We start from the raw sequence: 17797 nt of genomic DNA, 5'->3' as shown, positions 1-17797 counted from the left end.
AGAGCTGAGTGGGCACTGTGGAGAGGTTGAGGGTAGGGAGCTGCCAAGCAGAGCATGCATTCGCTGCCAAGCCCGGCATGTTTGTTATCTCATTATAATTTCTCCCACGGCCCCATGCAATTGGTGTCATCTCCGGACTAGAGGCAGAGCAAGCGGAGTCAAGGCATACGGCCCAGTGGTCAGGGGTTCAGGGCTCTTCCATGAGGCTGTTCATACACCTAAACTATGGGGAGGACTGAAGGAGATCACACGTGTGTAGTACTGGGCTCTGTTCTGGCACACTCTCTACATGCTACCTGGCATCATTGCCTGGAGCCATGCAGCAGGCACATTGATGAGTCAGCATGGCGATCTGGGTCAGTCTGATCCAAGCCCACACCCTCCTGTGACCTTGCTGTACACGGTACCTGTACTGCACCTGCTTGCTCCTTCCCTGGGGATCTCCAGCTTCCCCAGAGCCCCAAGCTCTTTCTGGGCTTCCAAGTGAAGCTGGGTGATCAATAGTCTGAGCACTTGGATCCTGGCTTCCCTGGACCAAGGTGGCAAAGCCTTCGAACCCCAGGCCTTTTCTAGTAAGGGGCTTCTGCTAGGAGGCTGAGGGAAAGACAGAGTAGAAGTGGTGCCCTTCTCCTGCCTTGAGAAGGCTGGTGGGTCTTCCTGGCCCTCTTTGGGACTAGCTCCCTAGCAGGGAGGTCAGGCTCTGGTGGATCTAAACCTCCTCTGCCCACCTGCAGTGATGGTAAGGTCTCTGCTCACTGAACCATCCATGGAGGTTGGGGGCTGACTAACAGTCCATATGCTTTGTCTAACACAATTCTCTCAGCAGCTTCAGAGGTGGGTACCACTCCCTCATGTGATAACTGGGAAGTAGAAGCCCAGAGAGAGCAAGTCATTTGCCCAAGGTCACTGGCTATTGAGTGGCAGACAGGACTGGCACGCCGGTCGATCTGACTTCTCCCTGCGTGGAGACAGGGACCTACCTGCGTGCCCCATTCCTGCTTCTCATGACTCCCGAGGTGCCCTCCCATTGGTGCACTGGCTTCTCAGAACCTGACAACTATCAAATTATTACTTGACACTCAGAGCATCAGGGCACAAGAGTTTCTTTGAAGAAGAAATGGGCTAGAGAGGGAGTGTGGTGCGTGCCTCATTTAAAGCAAAAGCTGATGCTACGGCCCCAGCAGGAAGGTTGGGGCCTCTGACCAGGGGTAGCCGAGGGCCAAGGCCACCACTTTTTGCCGTGTCTGACAGCTCACGGGAGGCAGGGTTGGCAAATGCTAAGCCCTCTGTCCTTTCATTCTGTTCTTAACCCATGCTGAGGGTTTTACATTCAGGATTCTGTTCATTCTGCGGTGGGCACCACCCTCTCAGTTTTATGAATAAGGAGACGGAGGCTAAGACAGGTAAGTAACTTGTTCAGAGTCATAGCACTAGGAAGAGGAAAGGTCAGGATTTGAATTCTATCCTGTCTGGCTCCACAAGGAAGTTCCTTCTCTTACTCTCTGGGCAACTTGCAAGGTGATTCCTTGGCACCTTGTATCCCCTTAGGAGGAATGGAGAGGAACAGAGTGGGTGCAAGCACAGCGTGGCCTGCAGCCCCTCCTCCTCCTCATCTCTGGGGCTGGTACTGAAGAGCAGTGTCCCTCAGGCCAGTAGATGCAAGGGCCCCCTCCCCAGGCCGGCCTCATAGCTTTGGCTCATTCTCCCCAAGACCTGGGTGCTCCTCTCTGAGCTATGTCTGCTGCAGGCATCCCAGCCTTCAGGTTCTCAGGCGCAAGTTAAGCAGGGGGCTAAACAAGGAACTGGCTACATGGGCGGGGAAGGGCAGAAGCCTCCCCTGAGGCCAACACTGCCCTCTACAGGGGACACTGGGCCAGTCAGGGCAAAAGCTGGCCCTGCAGCTGTCAGCACTGGCCAAAAATGGAGAAGGAATGGGAGATCTGTGCTGGCCCTTTCCTAATATAGCTCCACTGGCAGCTATTTTGAGCCTGGGAGGTCAGAGGGAATTTTATCAGCTCTGAGACAGGGTTGAGCCTGGGACTGGGGGATCTCCCTGACTTTGGTCTGGATCCCCAGGATCCTGGCCAAGAGATGACCAGGCCAGGCCAGGCCAATGGAAGCCCAGGCTCTCCCAGCCAGAGTCCAGAGTGGTGGCAGAGTGTGGGGGCAGGGGCGCCACTTTCTGCATTCTTCTCCCCTCAGATTTCTGACCAGCGTCTGTCACTGCAAGGAATTTGCATCTAAAGAAACATAAGGCAGGCAAAGCCTCTTTCAAGGAGACGATGCTCCAGGAGGCTGGCTCTTAGATAAGAGTGAGGGAGGGGTCCCACTTGTAGTGTCCAAGCTGGGCTGTCTTGGTTGGGGGCCTTCCTGCCAAATGCCAGGGCCCACACTTCTCCCAGGCTTCCCTACTCCTCCATCCTGAATCATTGCCCATCCACAGGCTTTTATGGGTGGTTACTGGAAACCGCACAGATCCCTTACTACTGTGCCCCAGGAGGTGTGTCCAGAGCTGCCTGCCCCTCCTCTGGCAAAGAGAACATGTTCCCAGGGCTGTGAGAAACCCCACTGTACACACCCCAGCACCACGGCAGCTCTTGTTCAGGGAGCAGCACTCCCAGAGCCGCCCCTCATTCAACAAGGACAAGTCTAGAGAGGCTGTGTGTGGCTGGCCAGGAGCCACCTGGGACCTTGGCCATTCCTGTAGCAGCCAGAGCTGGTCCTGTCTCCATCTTTGGCTTCCTCTCCAGGGTCTAGGGCCAGGTTGTATGTGGGAGATTCATGAACATGGTAAATGAGCACCCGTGAAGATGGACCCAAAAAACCCTTCTCCTAGGCAAAGCTTCAGGCACTGTGGACCCACGCTGCAGTTGGCATCTCTGACCCAAACTGAAAGGCTATGATCCAGACTCTGAGCTTTGCCCACTCCTCTCTCTGCGCTCTCTTCACCTAGTGCCTGTCTGGGCTGACTCCGCCTCCACAAAGGCCAGTTTGAGGACCATCCCTACGTCCTTATGCTCAAACCCTCTGGCAGGAGCCTCACTCTGATAGTCCTGTCTTCTTTGCTCTTTCTCTCCTCCCCAGGTGGTAGCCAACTCTCCAGCCAAGTTAGTATCACAGGAAAGCACGTGTGTGCGCTTGCCTGCATATCCCAGCATGCGCCCGCGTATCTGGGGTCTGAACAGCGTGCGCCTGTGTCAGCATGGGCACATGTACGTGCATGCGTGAGTGAGGGTGCATCCGTGTCCCTGAGCGAGGCTGCATGTGTGTGACGCCGCGAGGATGAAGTGAAGGCGTTGGGAGGGGTGCTGGGGCCCCGTCGGATGCCTGGGGCCATTGTGCTCTCAATCCGTTGCTGCAGCTGCTTAAGAAGGCAGGTGGGCTCTGGTGGGCTGCCGGGTGGAGTGTGTGCTGATGCTGGTTCCCGGTGAGCCTGAAGACGTGTCCAGCCTGGCCGGATCCCTCAGAAGGGCTGCGCTTGGCCCTGTCTTTGTCTGCGGAGCGCACTTAACGTTTTGAAGGGAAAAGTCTTGATGGGTAGAAGCTGGTGGGCTGCCCAGCGCGTTGGACTTGGGGGCCCTGAGCACCTAAGCCCTGCTCCGAGGAAGAAGCACACGGGCTGAAGAGTCTGAAGGAGCAGAGCCCCAGGGGGACCCCGGATGAGCCCCTTCGTGGAGGAACCAAGCTCAGAATCCCCATGGGTGCCCAGTGGGGCTGTTTTTTGCCTTTGGGGCATTCCGGACTCTGCTTCGGCTGCTGCTGCGTTTGACTCGTGACCCAGCTCTTGTCCCCTAATCCCAATCCCACCTCCACCCTCTGCAGTCTGTTTCCCTGGGGGAGTGGTGAGAGATCTTTCCACGCCCCCCAGCTCAGGCTTAGCGGGGGCCTCCACTGACCCGGGAAAGAGCAGACGGGCAAGAAACACCTTCTGCAAAGGGCTCTGGGGAGGGTGAGAATATTCCTGACCAGACCCAGCCAGTGCAAGTGGATCTGAGGAACTTGGTTAGCCTTCCTAGGATCAGGCTCAGGGAGATCTCTCTCCACATCCTGCACCACCAGCCTTCACCTTCACCGGTGTAACACCGCCTGTCCCCCTTCTCTCCTTGCACCCCTCTCCCTCGCTCCCCTCCCCCGAACTCCCCCAGCGCCGACTACCAGGAACGCTTCAACCCCAGCGCCCTGAAGGACTCGGCCCTGTCGACCCACAAGCCCATCGAGGTGAAGGGGCTGGGCGGCAAGGCCACCATCATCCACGCGCAGTACAACACGCCCATCAGCATGTACTCCCAGGACGCCATCATGGACGCCATCGCCGGGCAGGCCCAGGCCCAGGGCAGTGACTTCAGCGGGTAAGCGCCTCCCCTCCGCCGCCCGCGCCGACTCCACCGCTGCATCACCGCGGAGGGCACCGGGCCGCTGAGCGCCGTCGGGACCAGTCTTCCTCTACCGTCTTGAGCTTCCCAGGGCACAGCCCTTGGAAGACAGCCAGCCTTGACCGGGCCTTTCAGACAGAACATGGTGTTCGCTCTTCAGTCAGTTTCACGGTCAACTTTAGGAGAAGGGTAGAGAAACACAGCGTGCGGTGGTTCCTCCAAGCGCTCCACACAGCCTCTGCATTTTCCCAGGCTCCCTGAGGGGGCTGGTTTAGAAGGAGACTTCTGGAATCTCGTTAACCGGGGTCACATTCTGGATACCCCTGGCTCTCACAGCTAAGCCATTCTTTGAGGGGAAGTCGTCGCTTTCTTCTCCAATACATGCCTGGGTTTCTTGCTTGGGAAGGGGCCTCCAGACCAGTCACCCACCATGCTGTTGGCAGTCAGCGCTGCCACAGAGCCCGGGGAGCACCCAGGACCTGCCTCCTCCTGTGTGCCCAGGGGAAGCCAGGCTCAGGTGGGTGGGACTTAGGACCTCCCCGGTTCCTGAATTTGCTTGTTAACCGCGGTTGAGGAACTTGAGGGCTGAGTAGGGAAGGAGTTGGCTAAAAATCATTTGTGGATGACACTGGTGAGAGTGCAAAGTTTAATGGGGACCTCACTCCCTCTTTCTGAATTTCTGTCTTTGTTTATCTTAGTCCCTTTCTTCTCTGCGTTTCTTTCTGTGTTTGCCTCTCTGTCTCTCTATCTGTCTCTGTCTCAATCTCATCTTTTTCTGTCTCTGTTGTTTTCTTTCTTCCTTACACATACACAGAACCCATACTGTACTCTACTTGGGAACGCCATTAGTGTTGACTTTCAAAACTGATTATCTCTTTGGGTAACATGTTATCCCTGAGTCAAGATCTGTAACAGCTCAAGGCAAGAAATCTTAAAATGATTGTGCTTTTTTCCAAAGCTAGGAAAACCAGATGTTGTAAGAGGGATAGAGGCATTCTAAAGTCCCGGATAACTCCTGTAGTCTTTGGCCTGTGCAGAGCCCAGTCCTCGTGGCCATGATATGTGTGCAGGTTTAAGGTGCAGCCTCCAGAAGCCAATGGATAGAAAATGGTGTGGTCTTCCTGGCTCTCCTGATGCGAGGGAGCCTGGCCCTCTCAGGCACGCAGTACTTCCTTTGGGCCACCAGGGGGCGGAGGTTGCTTTCCCTGGAGCTGCTGCTGCTGCTGCTTCTGAGCTCACGACTGAGCTGCTTCAGTCGTGTCCGACTCTGCGCGACCCCAGAGACGGCAGCCCACCAGGCTCCCCCCGCCCCCGTCTCTGGGATTCTCCAGGCAAGAACACTGGAGTGGGTTGCCATTTCCTTCTCCAATGCATGAAAGTGAAAAGTGAAAGTGAAGTCGCTCAGTCGTGTCTGACTCTTAGCGACCCCATGGACTGCAGCCTACCAGGCTCAACCGTCCATGGGATTTTCCAGGCAAGAGTACTGGAGTGGGGTGCCATTGCCTGGAGCAGTGAATCTCAAACCCCACGGACTCAGGGCTTTAGTTCTTTGTGGAACTCTCTGGGTAGTGCTGACTTATCTAATCCCATCTTTCAAAGCAGAAAATATGACCATGCAAGTTTTAAAATGCAACCATTAGCTCATGGGTGCCCAGGAAAACAAGACTGTCTGGTTAAGCCAAAGAGTGAACAGGGATTTCCTGCTAATACTTGCTAGCCGTGTGCGTCCTTAGTGTGATCTTAATATGGTAATATTCGCCAAAGGGAAGCACAGTGGAAGATAGGCAAAGAGCTACTGTTCACTGATTCTGTGTTTTCTGCACCCTGGGGCAAGACTGCTCTCATTTGGTTTTACCTCTAAGATGGCCATGCTGTAATTTTTTTTTTAACATGATGCACCGTTGATCTAATCTAGGCTTCTCCTTCCTACCACCTTCCCTCCCATCCTTTTCCTCTCCCTTGCCAGCCTGGGAAGCAACACGCTTCCTTTCCCTCTGACTCAGCCCTGCTGGGCTGATGCTGCCGTGGTGCCCCGTCTGCCATAAGGTGTTCCGTTTCTGCTCTTAATTTCCATGATTCCTTCCTCACTGACATTTTCTTTTTGTCTCTCTCTCTTCCTCCTCTATCCGCCCGCTCCCATAACTCATTTCTGATCCTAACCCTGCTCCCTTGTGTATGCGCCGCCCCCCGCCCTCGCATGATGGACACGCACTCACTGCTGGGCTTTCCTCTGCCTGGCAGGGCGTCACCACTGGCGTAAGTAGACCCCACAGTATTTGTTCCGTCGTCCGTCTGTCTGGTTGCGGGATGGTGTATGGGTTTAGTGGGATGTGCTGAGGACCGTGGCTCTGTCCACACTCTTCCTCACACCCACCTCACAGGTAAATGACATGCCTGCGGCCTCTACAGGCAAGTACTTGTCTTCGGGGGTTTCCCCAGATACCATCACTACAGACGTGGAAATCAGAGCAATGACACCACCCTGGCTAGGGCTCATGTTCTGCTTGCCGTGCTTCGTGGGGGCTCCCCCCAGCCTTTCTGGTCTGCACTGGGACGGTGTAGACCTGAACGTCAGAATCCACATCAAGCCATTACTCAGGGAGAGGGTGATGAGGGGGCCTCTTGGAGGCCACTCCCCAGAATCCTCATGAAAGGTGGATCTGAAGGAGCCAGGCCCTACCAGGACCACCCACAGGAGATGAAACCAGAGTCAGACTTGGGGGCAGTGTACAGTGGAGTGAATGCCCACAGGTGACCTTGAGGTTGTAGTGACTGTGGAGTGTTTTTGGTAGTAAGAAATTCATTCTGGGAGTGGCTCCAGAGAGTGGCCTCCGACCCAGGGTCCTAGAACTGCAGGGCCTGTCCTGTCCCCTCTGCATAGATTGTGTCTGGGCCCAGACTCTCAAAGGCACAGCAGTTCCTTCGTCTGGTTCCCAGTGTCTGTTGCGACAGCACCACAAGTCCCTGGTCTTTGCACAGTGTTGTGGGAAGGGAAGCCGACAATGGGACTCCTAAGGGACTCACTTCTGGGGCTCTCGTTCTTGAGCCCTTGGAGCTATGGAAGGAACAGGGAAATATGTTCCCTCAAGGGAACATTCCAGGGAAATAGCAGCAAAAGCCTTCCAGCTGATTCAGGTCCCCTTGAGACTCCTCCCTGCTAGAGATGACCTCCCCAGTGAGATCCCAGCCTCTCCTCTGCTCCCAGTCTCCTCCCTGGCTGGGACCTCCTAGGGATCTGCTGGTTTCCCTATCTGATCCCAACCACAGGCTGCCAGGACCTGCAGCTCTCTGGGCCAGGGCAAAGCCTTCAGGAAAGTAGGGGAGCTCCACCCCGCCTTGGTCAGTTACCGTCTGTCCTCCTCCTCCTCCTCTGCTCGTGTAGCCCACTCTGAGCCGACACAGGGGACCAGTCCTGGGAGACTAGGCCATTTCTTCTGTCCAGCTCCTTGCGAGAGGGTAGATGACGGAAGCACTGGGGGAGTCGTCTTTGCAGCTAGCCAGCACTCGGGGGATGGGGGGAGAGGTCAAGGCAGCCATAGCAGCAGGCAGGGTGCGCCTAGACAGGGGGAGTGTCTGGGCTGGGCCATCTCTCCAGGTGGGGAACACCTGGGGTGTGCAGATCCCCAGCGGGCAGAAGTGGCCTTCCTGAGCCTGTTGCTGCAGAGAGTCTGATGGAAGGAAGGCTGAACTGGGGGCTGGGAAGCCTGGGTTCTAACTCCATGGGGGTCCCTACATGACATAACCTGGAACTAGTCAGCCGGCCTCTCTGGACCTCAGTTTCAGCGTCAGTAAGAGGAGAGAGCTGGGCCACCAGTCCACAGCAGGCTGTTGTTATTCTGAGCTTCTCCTGAGCCCACCCTGACTCCCCAGAGAGTGGACTGGGCAGCCTGGATCCCCCAGCCCTCTCTGGTTGGGTGAGTGGTCATCCGCAAAGCTTTGAATGTATCTTGCCCTGCAGTCTGATTTGGGCTGATAGACCTCGTACTCAAGGGGCTCTGGAGTTCCTTCTGGTTCAGATCAAGGATTTGTTCATTCAACTAAGTTTTGAGCACCTACCATATGCCAGACCTTAGGGGTCTCAGAGAAGGTCACCAGGTCCCCCTCAAAAGGCTGTGCTCCCCTGGGGCAGAGGACTGGTGACCCTCCCCACAACTCCACTCCCAGCTCCCTTGGACGAGAAACCCCACTATCCCTGGGTGATGCTGGGCCTCTGGGGCCCAGTTGTCTGATTGTCCAACCACATCCTCTCCGAGCTTGCTTATTTCTGCGGAGCAGGAGCCCACAGTCCTTCCAGAGAAGTCACGGCAGTGCTGGCTCCCAGTTTGGACCCCAAGCTTTGAGGAGGCCAAGGGACTGACCTGGAGGAAGCCTCCGAGTCCCCAAGGACCCTGTCCTCACCCAGCCCCAAACTCAGGAACTGCTTAGGGAGGTCAAAATTACTTCCAGAAGCCGTCTTCTGCCTCTGCTTTCCGTCAAGGAGATCCAGCTCCCAAGAGGGGCGGGTATCTTCAGACCTGTGTCTGGAGATAGACTGGAGGGTGGGGGGGGGCGGGTTGTTGACAGGAGGGTCTGAGCCTCCTGACCCTCCATGAGTGGAATTCACTGACTCACCGTGACCTCCCTGAGCACTGAGGATTCAGGCCAAGCCCTTGTTGCAGGCTCTCAGATGGCAGTGGGGAAAGGCAACGGTGGGCTCAGACAAGTAGGGGGGCTGCCAACAGGCTTGGGGGTGTTGGGGTCGGGTGCCAGGGGAATGTGACGTGGGGAAGGTGCAGGCGCCAGGAGCAGGCTCCAGCCCTGCCCTCGCCCACGGCCTCTCTCTGCGTTGCAGGAGCCTTCCTATCAAAGACCTCACCGTGGACAGCGCCTCTCCAGTGTATCAGGCTGTGATTAAGAACCAGAACAAGCCGGAAGATGAGGCTGATGACTGGGCTCGCCGCTCCTCCAACCTACAGTCTCGCTCCTTCCGCATCCTGGCCCAGATGACGGGGACAGAATACAGTAAGGGAGGGCTGTTGGGGGTGGGGCAGGAAGGGGTGACTTTGAAGGGCCATGAGGGTCCTGGGCCCTACGCCATTGTCCCACAGAAGCCAGGGAGTCAAGCCCCCTATCCTGGAAGATGAGCTGGCCTTGATAGATAGTGGCTTCTTGCGCCCTTTCTGGCCCCCTGGGGCAGGCATGTTGACATCAGCCTTCTGCTCCCTGACTCCAGCAGTGCCTGGATTGGTTTAAGAGGACCTAGCAGAGCTTCCCTGGCGGTCCAGTGGCTGGGACTCCACTATTCCAATGCAGGGGGCCCATGTTTGATCCCTGGTCAGGACACTAGATCTCGCATGCTGTAACTAAGACCTGCCACGGCCAAATACATAAATAAATAAATATTAAACAAAAAAAGAGAGAACCTTACAGGCCACACCTCTGGCCACTCCCTCCCAGCTGCACCACTTCTTCTAAGGCCCCCTTTCTCCTCCTTGCCCTCTGCCCAGCACACAGCCTTTTCCTCCCAGAGGTCACAGGTAGGAGGCGGTAAGTGTCCCATCATGGGTGGGGACTCTGCCCACAAGCTCCAGTAGCTTTTGTTCCTGATGTTCCATGTGATTCCTCCTGATCTGCAACTTCCTACCCACAGTGCAAGACCCTGATGAAGAAGCTTTGCGAAGGTCAAGGTAAGTGCCTGGACTCAGGCTCTGTGGCCTTGGCCCTCCTAACCCCATCCCTCCCAGGGCAGCCCCCAGGTCACACAACTCACAGAAGGAACATCTCAAGTTAATGCATCTGAAAACTCCAGCCCCTGAGGGGCTCTGGCAGATGCTGGCTTGGGGTGTGTGTGTCCCAGGTCAGTGAGGTGGGTGCCTGGAGCTGAGTCTCTATCCCCCTGGCCCAGGCTGCACGAGCAAGGACGCTGGGCTCTCCCGGCTCTCTCCCTGGGCAAGGGACAGGGCTGCTTTGGCCTTTGCTGGGCTGTTGAGAATGAGGGCATCTCTTTCTATGAGGCACCGGGCTGGCTGCCTGGCCTGCCCACTCATCTCAGGGCCTGTCCCCTGTGAGTCTGAAGGGTAGGCACTGGGAAGCTAGCTGGCACGCGGAGGGCTATGCTGGGCTGGGGCACCTGGCCTTTGGACTCACTTGTCCAGACCCACGTTGAGGTACCAGTTCCACAGACTGCTCACAGCACCACAGCTGCTGCAAGGAAGCCAAGCCCTGGGCATGAGGTGGGCACACTGCCCTGGAACCCACTGGAACCCGCTAGGGCCTTCCATGGGCAGGCATGGGGCCCAGTGTGACTGTGCTTACACTTCCAGAAGCAAATGTGTTGTCTGCATGTCCTTCCTGGGAGAGCCTGCCTTGGGCCGGCACGTCCCGTGGTGGCCTCCATGTGAGGGGCTGGGGCTCAGAGGTGCCTTTCCACCCTGGGCCAAGCTTTCTGTCTTTGCTAACCAGCGTGTAGTGGCCACGGGTCCACGTGGAGAGTGGGACTCGGGGGTCAGCTCGAGTTGATGTGGATTTTCTTTTTGAGCCTCTGTTTCTGCCAATTGAAGTTGCTCCCACTCTTTGGCTGGGGCGTCTAAGCCTGAAGTGTGGTCCTCCCCGGCCTGCTAACAATGGCATGCGGTTCCCGTGATGGTTCTTAACCTGTCGGTGCCTGCAGTGTGTCTGTAAAGAGCCTGAAATGAGATGGTGTTTGATTTAGCACAAAAGGCAGTATCGAGCTATTTGAGGCGTACCTAAGCTGTCAGCTCTCTCCGCCCCGTGCTCCTCTGCTCCTGCGTCATTCCTGTGTTTATCCCACCGCCTCCTCTGAGTGCCGCTCAGAGATACTCCGGTGAGCAGTGTGGTCTTTACTGAAGGTCTGATGGAGCGGCTCTACAGCACACATCGCAAATTGCTCACAGATCTCCAGGTCCCTCCCGTCAAGAAGCCAGGAGGGGCCTGCCCTGCCTTTCCAGCCCCCCATCACCCCTCCTCAGCACTTCCGGTTACTCTATGTTTCTGGGGCCGGTCACTCTCAGTCTGCATCTCAGTAACCAGGCTCCCTTTGGAAGGTGGAGTTCTGCACATTTAGCATGGGTAGAGAACCTCTGTCTCACGTGTTCTCCCTGGAATACTTGTAGGCTCTGCGAAGTCACTGAGAACACAAAAGGCAGTGTTCACGGTGGTCCGGCGCGGGCCTTCCCCTCCCCTCCTTTCAGAAGCATCTCTTGGGGCCTGTTCGGCTTGCTTGTCTTTCCCCACCAGGCCCTTTCCCCACCCTGCGGTCTAATTGCCCACAAACTCCATTCAGATCCCTTGAGAAGGCAGGGTGTCTTAAGAACTCTGCTGCAGGACTTGGAGTCTCTCTCTTAGCCTTGTAGGGAAATCTGGAAGAGAGGGGCCCAAGAAGAAACCTCAGCCTTCTTCCTCCCTCAGTCAAGGACCTCGACCCACCCTAAGAAAGCAGCACCCACCCCGCCACACACAGCTCTGCACCGCTGTCAGCCCCTCCCTCTGAGTCTTGGACCCTGCAGTGCAGGCTCTGGGCCCCCAGGAAGCCTCTGTCTGGGACTGGAGGAGCCTAAGCTTCCTCCCCTTCTCCCTTTTCCTGACTTTAATTTCTGGAAGCTTGTCCTTACAGCCACCCCACCAAATGCCCCTTCTCCCCACGGCCGAAGGAGGAAAGTAGGCTTTTTTATTTTGCTGAATGCCAAGCAGCTTCTGGCCCGGGCAGTGAGAGATGGGGTACAACGGGTGCTGTGGTTCGGTTCTGTTTGTGATTAATGCCCAAAGTACTGACTTTGGCCACTGGTCCCAGCTGGGGCCCCAGGCTCAACCGAGAGGCCATCTGAGCAGTAGGGAACGCACTTACCCCTGCCTACCCTGAGTCCAAGCTGGTCAGAGATCTTGCTCCCTTGAGGGGCTGAACCCCACTTGCATCCGGCCCTCCTCCCAAGTTGGAATCTGTACCCCAGACCTTGCTGATGCATCGTGTTGGCTGAGGGCAGACACGGCCTCTGTCTTTCCCGCTCCCAGTTGAGCCTGACTCACAGTGGGGGATCTGAGAGTCTCTCACAAAGGCTGCACTCCCCAGGAAGGCTTCATTGCACCTTGCTTCCAGGGAGCTCATTCCAGCATGGCCTGAGTTTGGTAAATCTGGGGCCCAGCAACCTGGGCACCGGGCAGCCTATTTAGGCTTGTATGTCTGCTGGGATGCTTTTTCCTTTCTGTTGCTGCGTGCTGGGAAAGCTGGCAGGGACGCCAGTTGTTCTGTACCAGGCAGGGCACTGGGTGGCCTCCCGGACAGGTATAATCTGCATGTCAGGGGACCTGCACACTTGCCCCTCACCTGCCCCTTCTCCACCTTTGGGGCAGCCCCCACCAAGCCCCAGGGCAGCTCAGAGCCCCACCCTACCCTGCCCTCCCCTCCTCCCCTCCTGGGCCCTGGCTCCTGGCACTGTGGCAATGTCTTTGGTACCTGGTAGCAAGTAAGGCTTCCCTGGTGGCTCAGACAGTAAAGAATCTGCCTGTAATGTGGGAGACCTGGATTCAGTCTCTGGGCTGGGAATATCTCCTGGAGGAAGAAATGGAAACCCACACTCAGTCATGTCTGACTCTTTGCAACCGCATGGACTGTAGCCCGCCAGGTTCCTCTGTCTATGGAATTCTCCAGGCAAGAAACTGGAGTGGATAGCCATTCCCTTCCCCAGGGGATCTTCCTGACCCAGGGATCAAATCCGGGTCTTCCCTTGCCTGGCGAATCCCATGGAGAGAGGAGCCTGGTGGACTACAGTCTATGGGATCGCAAAGAGTCAGACACGACTAACACTTTGAACTTGAGCTTGAGCTTTCCTCCAAGGCTCCAGGGCCTAATCTCCAGGGACTCTGTCTTTACAGGGGACATAGGGTGAGCCACAGAGCAGTCTGAGTATCGGCTGTGGACATGGTTCCTCTCCCAGGAAAGACCCATCGCCTTAGCAAACTGTCAAGTGGGCTTAAACAGCAGCCTCCTGCCAGTTTCCACGTGGGCACAGGTAGTAGTGTGGCCCCCAGCCTTCATCTGAAGTAGCAGAGCCTATAATCCCAGAAAGGTCACCACACCTTCCATCTGACCCCAGGAGCGCATTCCAGCGCCTGGATGGCTCAGAAGGTTGATGGGGGGTGGGAGTGCAGGGAAGCCTAGTTTCACCCCAGGCAGGGCTTGAATCTGCCAGGCCTCTGGGTCCCACCGCATTTCCCAACCATCCTCCAGGGCTGTGGTCAGAGCTCAGACCCCACCCCCTGACCCAGCCCCCATCGGGTGGTGCAGCTGTCTGTAAGTTCAGTCTCTGTTTACCTGATGCTCACCTCAGTAAAGAACTCTGCGTCTCTTCGTGGCCTTCATGTGTTAAGGACAAAGTTGGTTCTAGTGAACAGTTCCCCTGGGTGTCACCTGCGCAGCCCTCGTGGGTCTCCCGGGACCGCTTCCCCTTTTGCTCTGCAGTCTCTTCCCCTTTCTTCTCTTCCTCCATCTTCTTGCTCCTGTCTTGGCTGGCTGTGAATTTCCCAACAGCTCCAAGCAGAGCAGACTCACAAGCCTTGCTAGCTCTGTGGGACCATCCCTGACCGTGTCACCGGGCGCTGATGATAAAGGCTCGGGCCTGGCTGGACAAACTGGCTGCAGCTGTGTCCTGGGGGCTCTGCGTGCTGGTAGATAGTTGCCGCCCCTGGTGCTGTCAGCAGGCAGGGCTGTGCGGGCCCCATCACAGGGCCTGGGCTCGTACCGTCTTTACCCCCTTCTCCCCACGCTCAGAGAGGCAATAGCGAGGGATGCCTGGTGCTTAGATCATGGTTCTGCCTCTGAGATTCCATGTGACTATAGGCTATTCATGTGATGTATTTGCGCCTTGGCTTCTCTGTGGTATTAGGAGAGTCTGGACCAGGGGTTTGCAAATATGTGAGCAGGGGACCCCTCTTGTCAAACAGGACCTTCACACAGGGACCCACTTGCAGGCCTTGAGGTGTAGAGGGGGAGTCTGCCAGGTAATACAGGTGTGGGGAGGTGGCCAGGTGTACACTTGGGGACACAGGATTGTTATCATGCAGAAATGTAAGTCTAGCATCGCCCCATCCTTTGACTTTTAAAGACCTAAAGCCAATCTTTCTGATTTTTATATGCTGACAATTCATTTGTTAAACTATTTTTTTTGATACAATTGCAGATTGGCATGTGGTTATAAGAAATAATACCGAGAGAGCCTACATAGCCTTTACCCACAGTGCTAGCATCTTGCGAAACTAGTGCCCCACCAGGGTGTCGACACCTATGCCACCCAACGCAGAATGCTCCCATCATCCTCAGACGCCCTCTCTTGCTTTTTCAGACCACTCTCAACCTCCCTATTGCACACGCCCTGTCCTTAACCTGTGGCAACCACTAATCTGTTCTCTGTCCTCTGTTTGTGTAATATTGTCATTTCAAGGATGTTATGTACATGGAATTATACAGCTTGAGGCCTTATGGAATGGGCTTTTTCAGTCCTCCTAGTTCTTTGGGAACTCATCCAAGTGGTGGAGTATACCAGTGGCTCATTCATCTTTTTATTGCCGAGTAGTATTCTATGATCTGGATGTAGCCGTTAATTTTTTAGATGAATTTCCAACACTGTCCCGGTTGAACACACTGTGTTTGTGGCTAGATGAGGCCCCACCAACTTGCACCTCTATTCTGGAAGACGTTAGCGGTCCCTCTGGTCTGGAAGTCTAGGATTTTGGCACAATCTCCCCTCCATATCTGTATTTCTGGCTCTTCCTTGCCTGCTTTGTCCTATGTCCTCAGCTAAGAGGGCTGTGGGCTGAGCCCCAGAGGCCTTGCTGGCAGGAAGTGGCGGGAAGTCCCGGCCCCTGTATGTGTGTGCCGGGAGCCTTGTGAGTATACATACATGTGCACGCGTGTGCCTGGCTGTGCTCAGGCCCAGGTGGGCGGGCTAGTCGGTGGTGTTTGGAGGCTTCTTTCTGGGGACAGAGAATGGTTGGCAGAGACTGGGGCAGCACAGGGAGTTGGCAGGTCTGCTCACCCAGCCTTGTCGTGGGGACAGGTGTTCCTCCTTCTTGATGCCCAGCTAGGGGACAGAGACCATGCAACGCTTGCCTGCCTTGGGACTGTGCTCAGTCCCAAGAGCCCACAGCCAAAGCAGCCCTGCCCAGCCCTAACCACACGGGCCAGGGAGAACCTGGAGACCCCCCACCCACCCGGTGCCCCGCCTGCCCTCAGGTCCTCTAGCCAGGCCCCTTCTCCATGGCTCACTCAAGTCAGGGACAGTAGGCCATCCATCCTGGTCCTTGTAACTCTGGTCTTGCCCCCAAACAGGCCTAACCACCTGGAAATTACCCCATGGGTGGCAAAGCCTCTCCAAGCTGAACCCTCCCTCCCATGCCCTCTGCCCCAGCTGTCAGACAGGGTGATGGCGGATACATCCCCTAACCCCTTCTTTCTTCCTTTCTCTCTCTCTGTCTCTGTCTCTTTGTTTCTCTCTGTGCCACAGGGAAAGGTTTGAAACGGAACGTAACAGCCCACGTTTTGCCAAATTACGCAACTGGCACCATGGCCTTTCGGCCCAAATTCTTAACGTTAAAAGCTAAGAAAGAGGCTGTCTGGAATCCCCCCATTCCCTGCAGGCCTGACCCCTCCCTCCTTCCCCCCACACAGATCTGGCATGTGAGCCCCATGGTGATGCTTGAGAATGTATAGCTGTGCTGGGGGGCACCTTTGCTCGTCACCTGCAGCAGCTGTGCTCTCTGCCCGGCCCAGTGCTGACGGCCCGGGCCCAGCCCCGCAGCCCTGCACCCACTCTGCCCCTGCCCTTCACCGCAACCTTTGCCACCCCCCAAACAGCCCAAGCCTCTGCTCCCCTGCGCAGGGCCTTCCTGTAGGTCAGAGAGGATGCGATGGGGTTTGCTGATAGGACACCCCCAAACCAAGGGAAAAAGACCGCCACTGGTCCATTCCCCCACCAAGCCCAGCTCCCGGGAGAAGCAGCCCGGCGTAGTGCCATCCTGGAACGAGCAGCCCACAGATCAGGGTCCTGAGACGCCAACTCCCTGGCCCCACTTACTCCCTCAAGCCCTCTGGAGCCAGGTAGCCCAGGACAGGGCTCCCTGCAGAGGAAGAGGAGGCCCCAGGGTAGACGAGGGAGAGGCCCGTCCTGGCCGTGGTGAGACTGGAGCGCGTGTTCCCCTCTCCGTGCCGTGTGTGCTGGCTCCCTAGTTCCCTCTCCTGTACATACAAGCATGCTTATTCTGAAATAAAGAGGATTTGAAATGAACCAAACCTGCCCCAGTCCTGCTGTACCTGTGTGCGCATCACCCAAGGGGGCAGGTCTGAGATGGGGAGAGGACAGGTGCCTGCAGGAGAGGGCCAGGGGCAGTGCCCACTAGGCCTGGGATATGTTGTTCAGTCACTCAGTGGTGTCCGACTCTTTGTAACCCCATGGATTGCAGCATGCCAGGGTTCCCTGTCCTTCACCATCTCCCAGAGTTAGCTCGAACTCATGTCCATTGAGTTGGTGATGCCATCCAACCATCTCGTCCTCTGTCATCCCCTTCTCCTCCTGCCTTCAATCTTTCCCAGCATCAGGGTCTTTTCTAATGAGTCAGCTCTTCACATCAGGTGGCCAAAGTATTGGAGTTTCAGCATCAGTCCTTCCAATGCAGACCACTGTTTCCCTGTCCCTATGGCCCTGCCCAGGGCTCCAGAGAGCAGGCAGAGAGGACCGTGGGTGGGAAGCTGTTCTGTGGGCTAGAGGGCAGCCTTAGCCTCCTTCGGGTAGTGTGTGTGAGTGCTCCCTGCCTCCCCTCCCACACCAGCCATAGCCGGCAGGCTGAGCCCGCCCTCCTTCCCCATCAGAAAGCGCACCACAAACCCTGGTTCCAGGAAGGCGCTGCGCATGCCCAGCCCTGGCCAGGAGGGAGAGAAGTGGCCGAGGTGGACACAGCTGGACCAAGGCGTGGCTCACAGGGAGACTGCAGGGGTCCCTCATAAGCAGGCCATGGCTCAGGAGGGAGGAGCTGGAAGGTGTGCCTGGTGGAGGCTGGCTCACATGGCAAGAGGGCAAGGAAGGTTCTCATTCCTGGCTTCCACACACCTACGGCCTGTCCTAGTCCTGAGCATTTAGGAAGGGCCAGTCTGGCAGGCTCATGTCCTCCCTACTCACCTGCCTACTCATCAGCCTCATCCCTGACTGAGGGAACCCCAAGCTGAGAACATGAGATCATCAACACTTGACAAATAATGACAGGTGTTGAGGCCTATCCTTCAGGACTCCCCGCCAGCCCTGGGACTGGACTGGGCCAGAGCTTTGCTCCCACTCCCACTGCCCGGCACAGGCTTCCTTTCTGCCTCCAGGGACCTTGGCAATCCCATCTAGAAGGGCTGGTCAGGGAGCGTGTTCTATCCTGCCTACCACCCTGAGATG

General features: G+C 56.5%; 1 protein-coding gene across 8 annotated transcripts in view; it reads left to right on the top strand.

The window, feature by feature from the left end:
- LDB3 (LIM domain binding 3) overlaps positions 1-17797 on the top strand; it is a 59379-nt gene that overhangs the window by 13489 nt on the left and 28093 nt on the right. For 3 of the 8 annotated variants that reach the window (XR_015156569.1, XM_086381163.1, XM_086381161.1), the window contains exons 6-7: positions 9205-9374; positions 10003-10039. Coding sequence is in view for 7 of the 8 variants with exons in the window: in XM_086381163.1 (XP_086237289.1) it covers positions 9205-9374; positions 10003-10039 (207 nt within the window). In the remaining variant the exon portion in view is untranslated. Of the gene's footprint in view, positions 1-3084; positions 3108-4145; positions 4350-9204; positions 9375-10002; positions 10040-15868; positions 16649-17797 lie in introns of those variants that run through there. The other 5 variants (XM_086381164.1, XM_086381162.1, XM_086381167.1 and 2 more) reach the window with 4 other exon arrangements.

Source organism: Bos grunniens, chromosome 28 (genome assembly GCF_055505025.1).
Source record: "Bos grunniens cultivar Pamir isolate PY7600 chromosome 28, Bosgru_T2T1.0, whole genome shotgun sequence".
NCBI lineage: Eukaryota > Metazoa > Chordata > Mammalia > Artiodactyla > Bovidae > Bos > Bos grunniens.
This window is presented reverse-complemented; position numbering and strand designations above follow the sequence as displayed.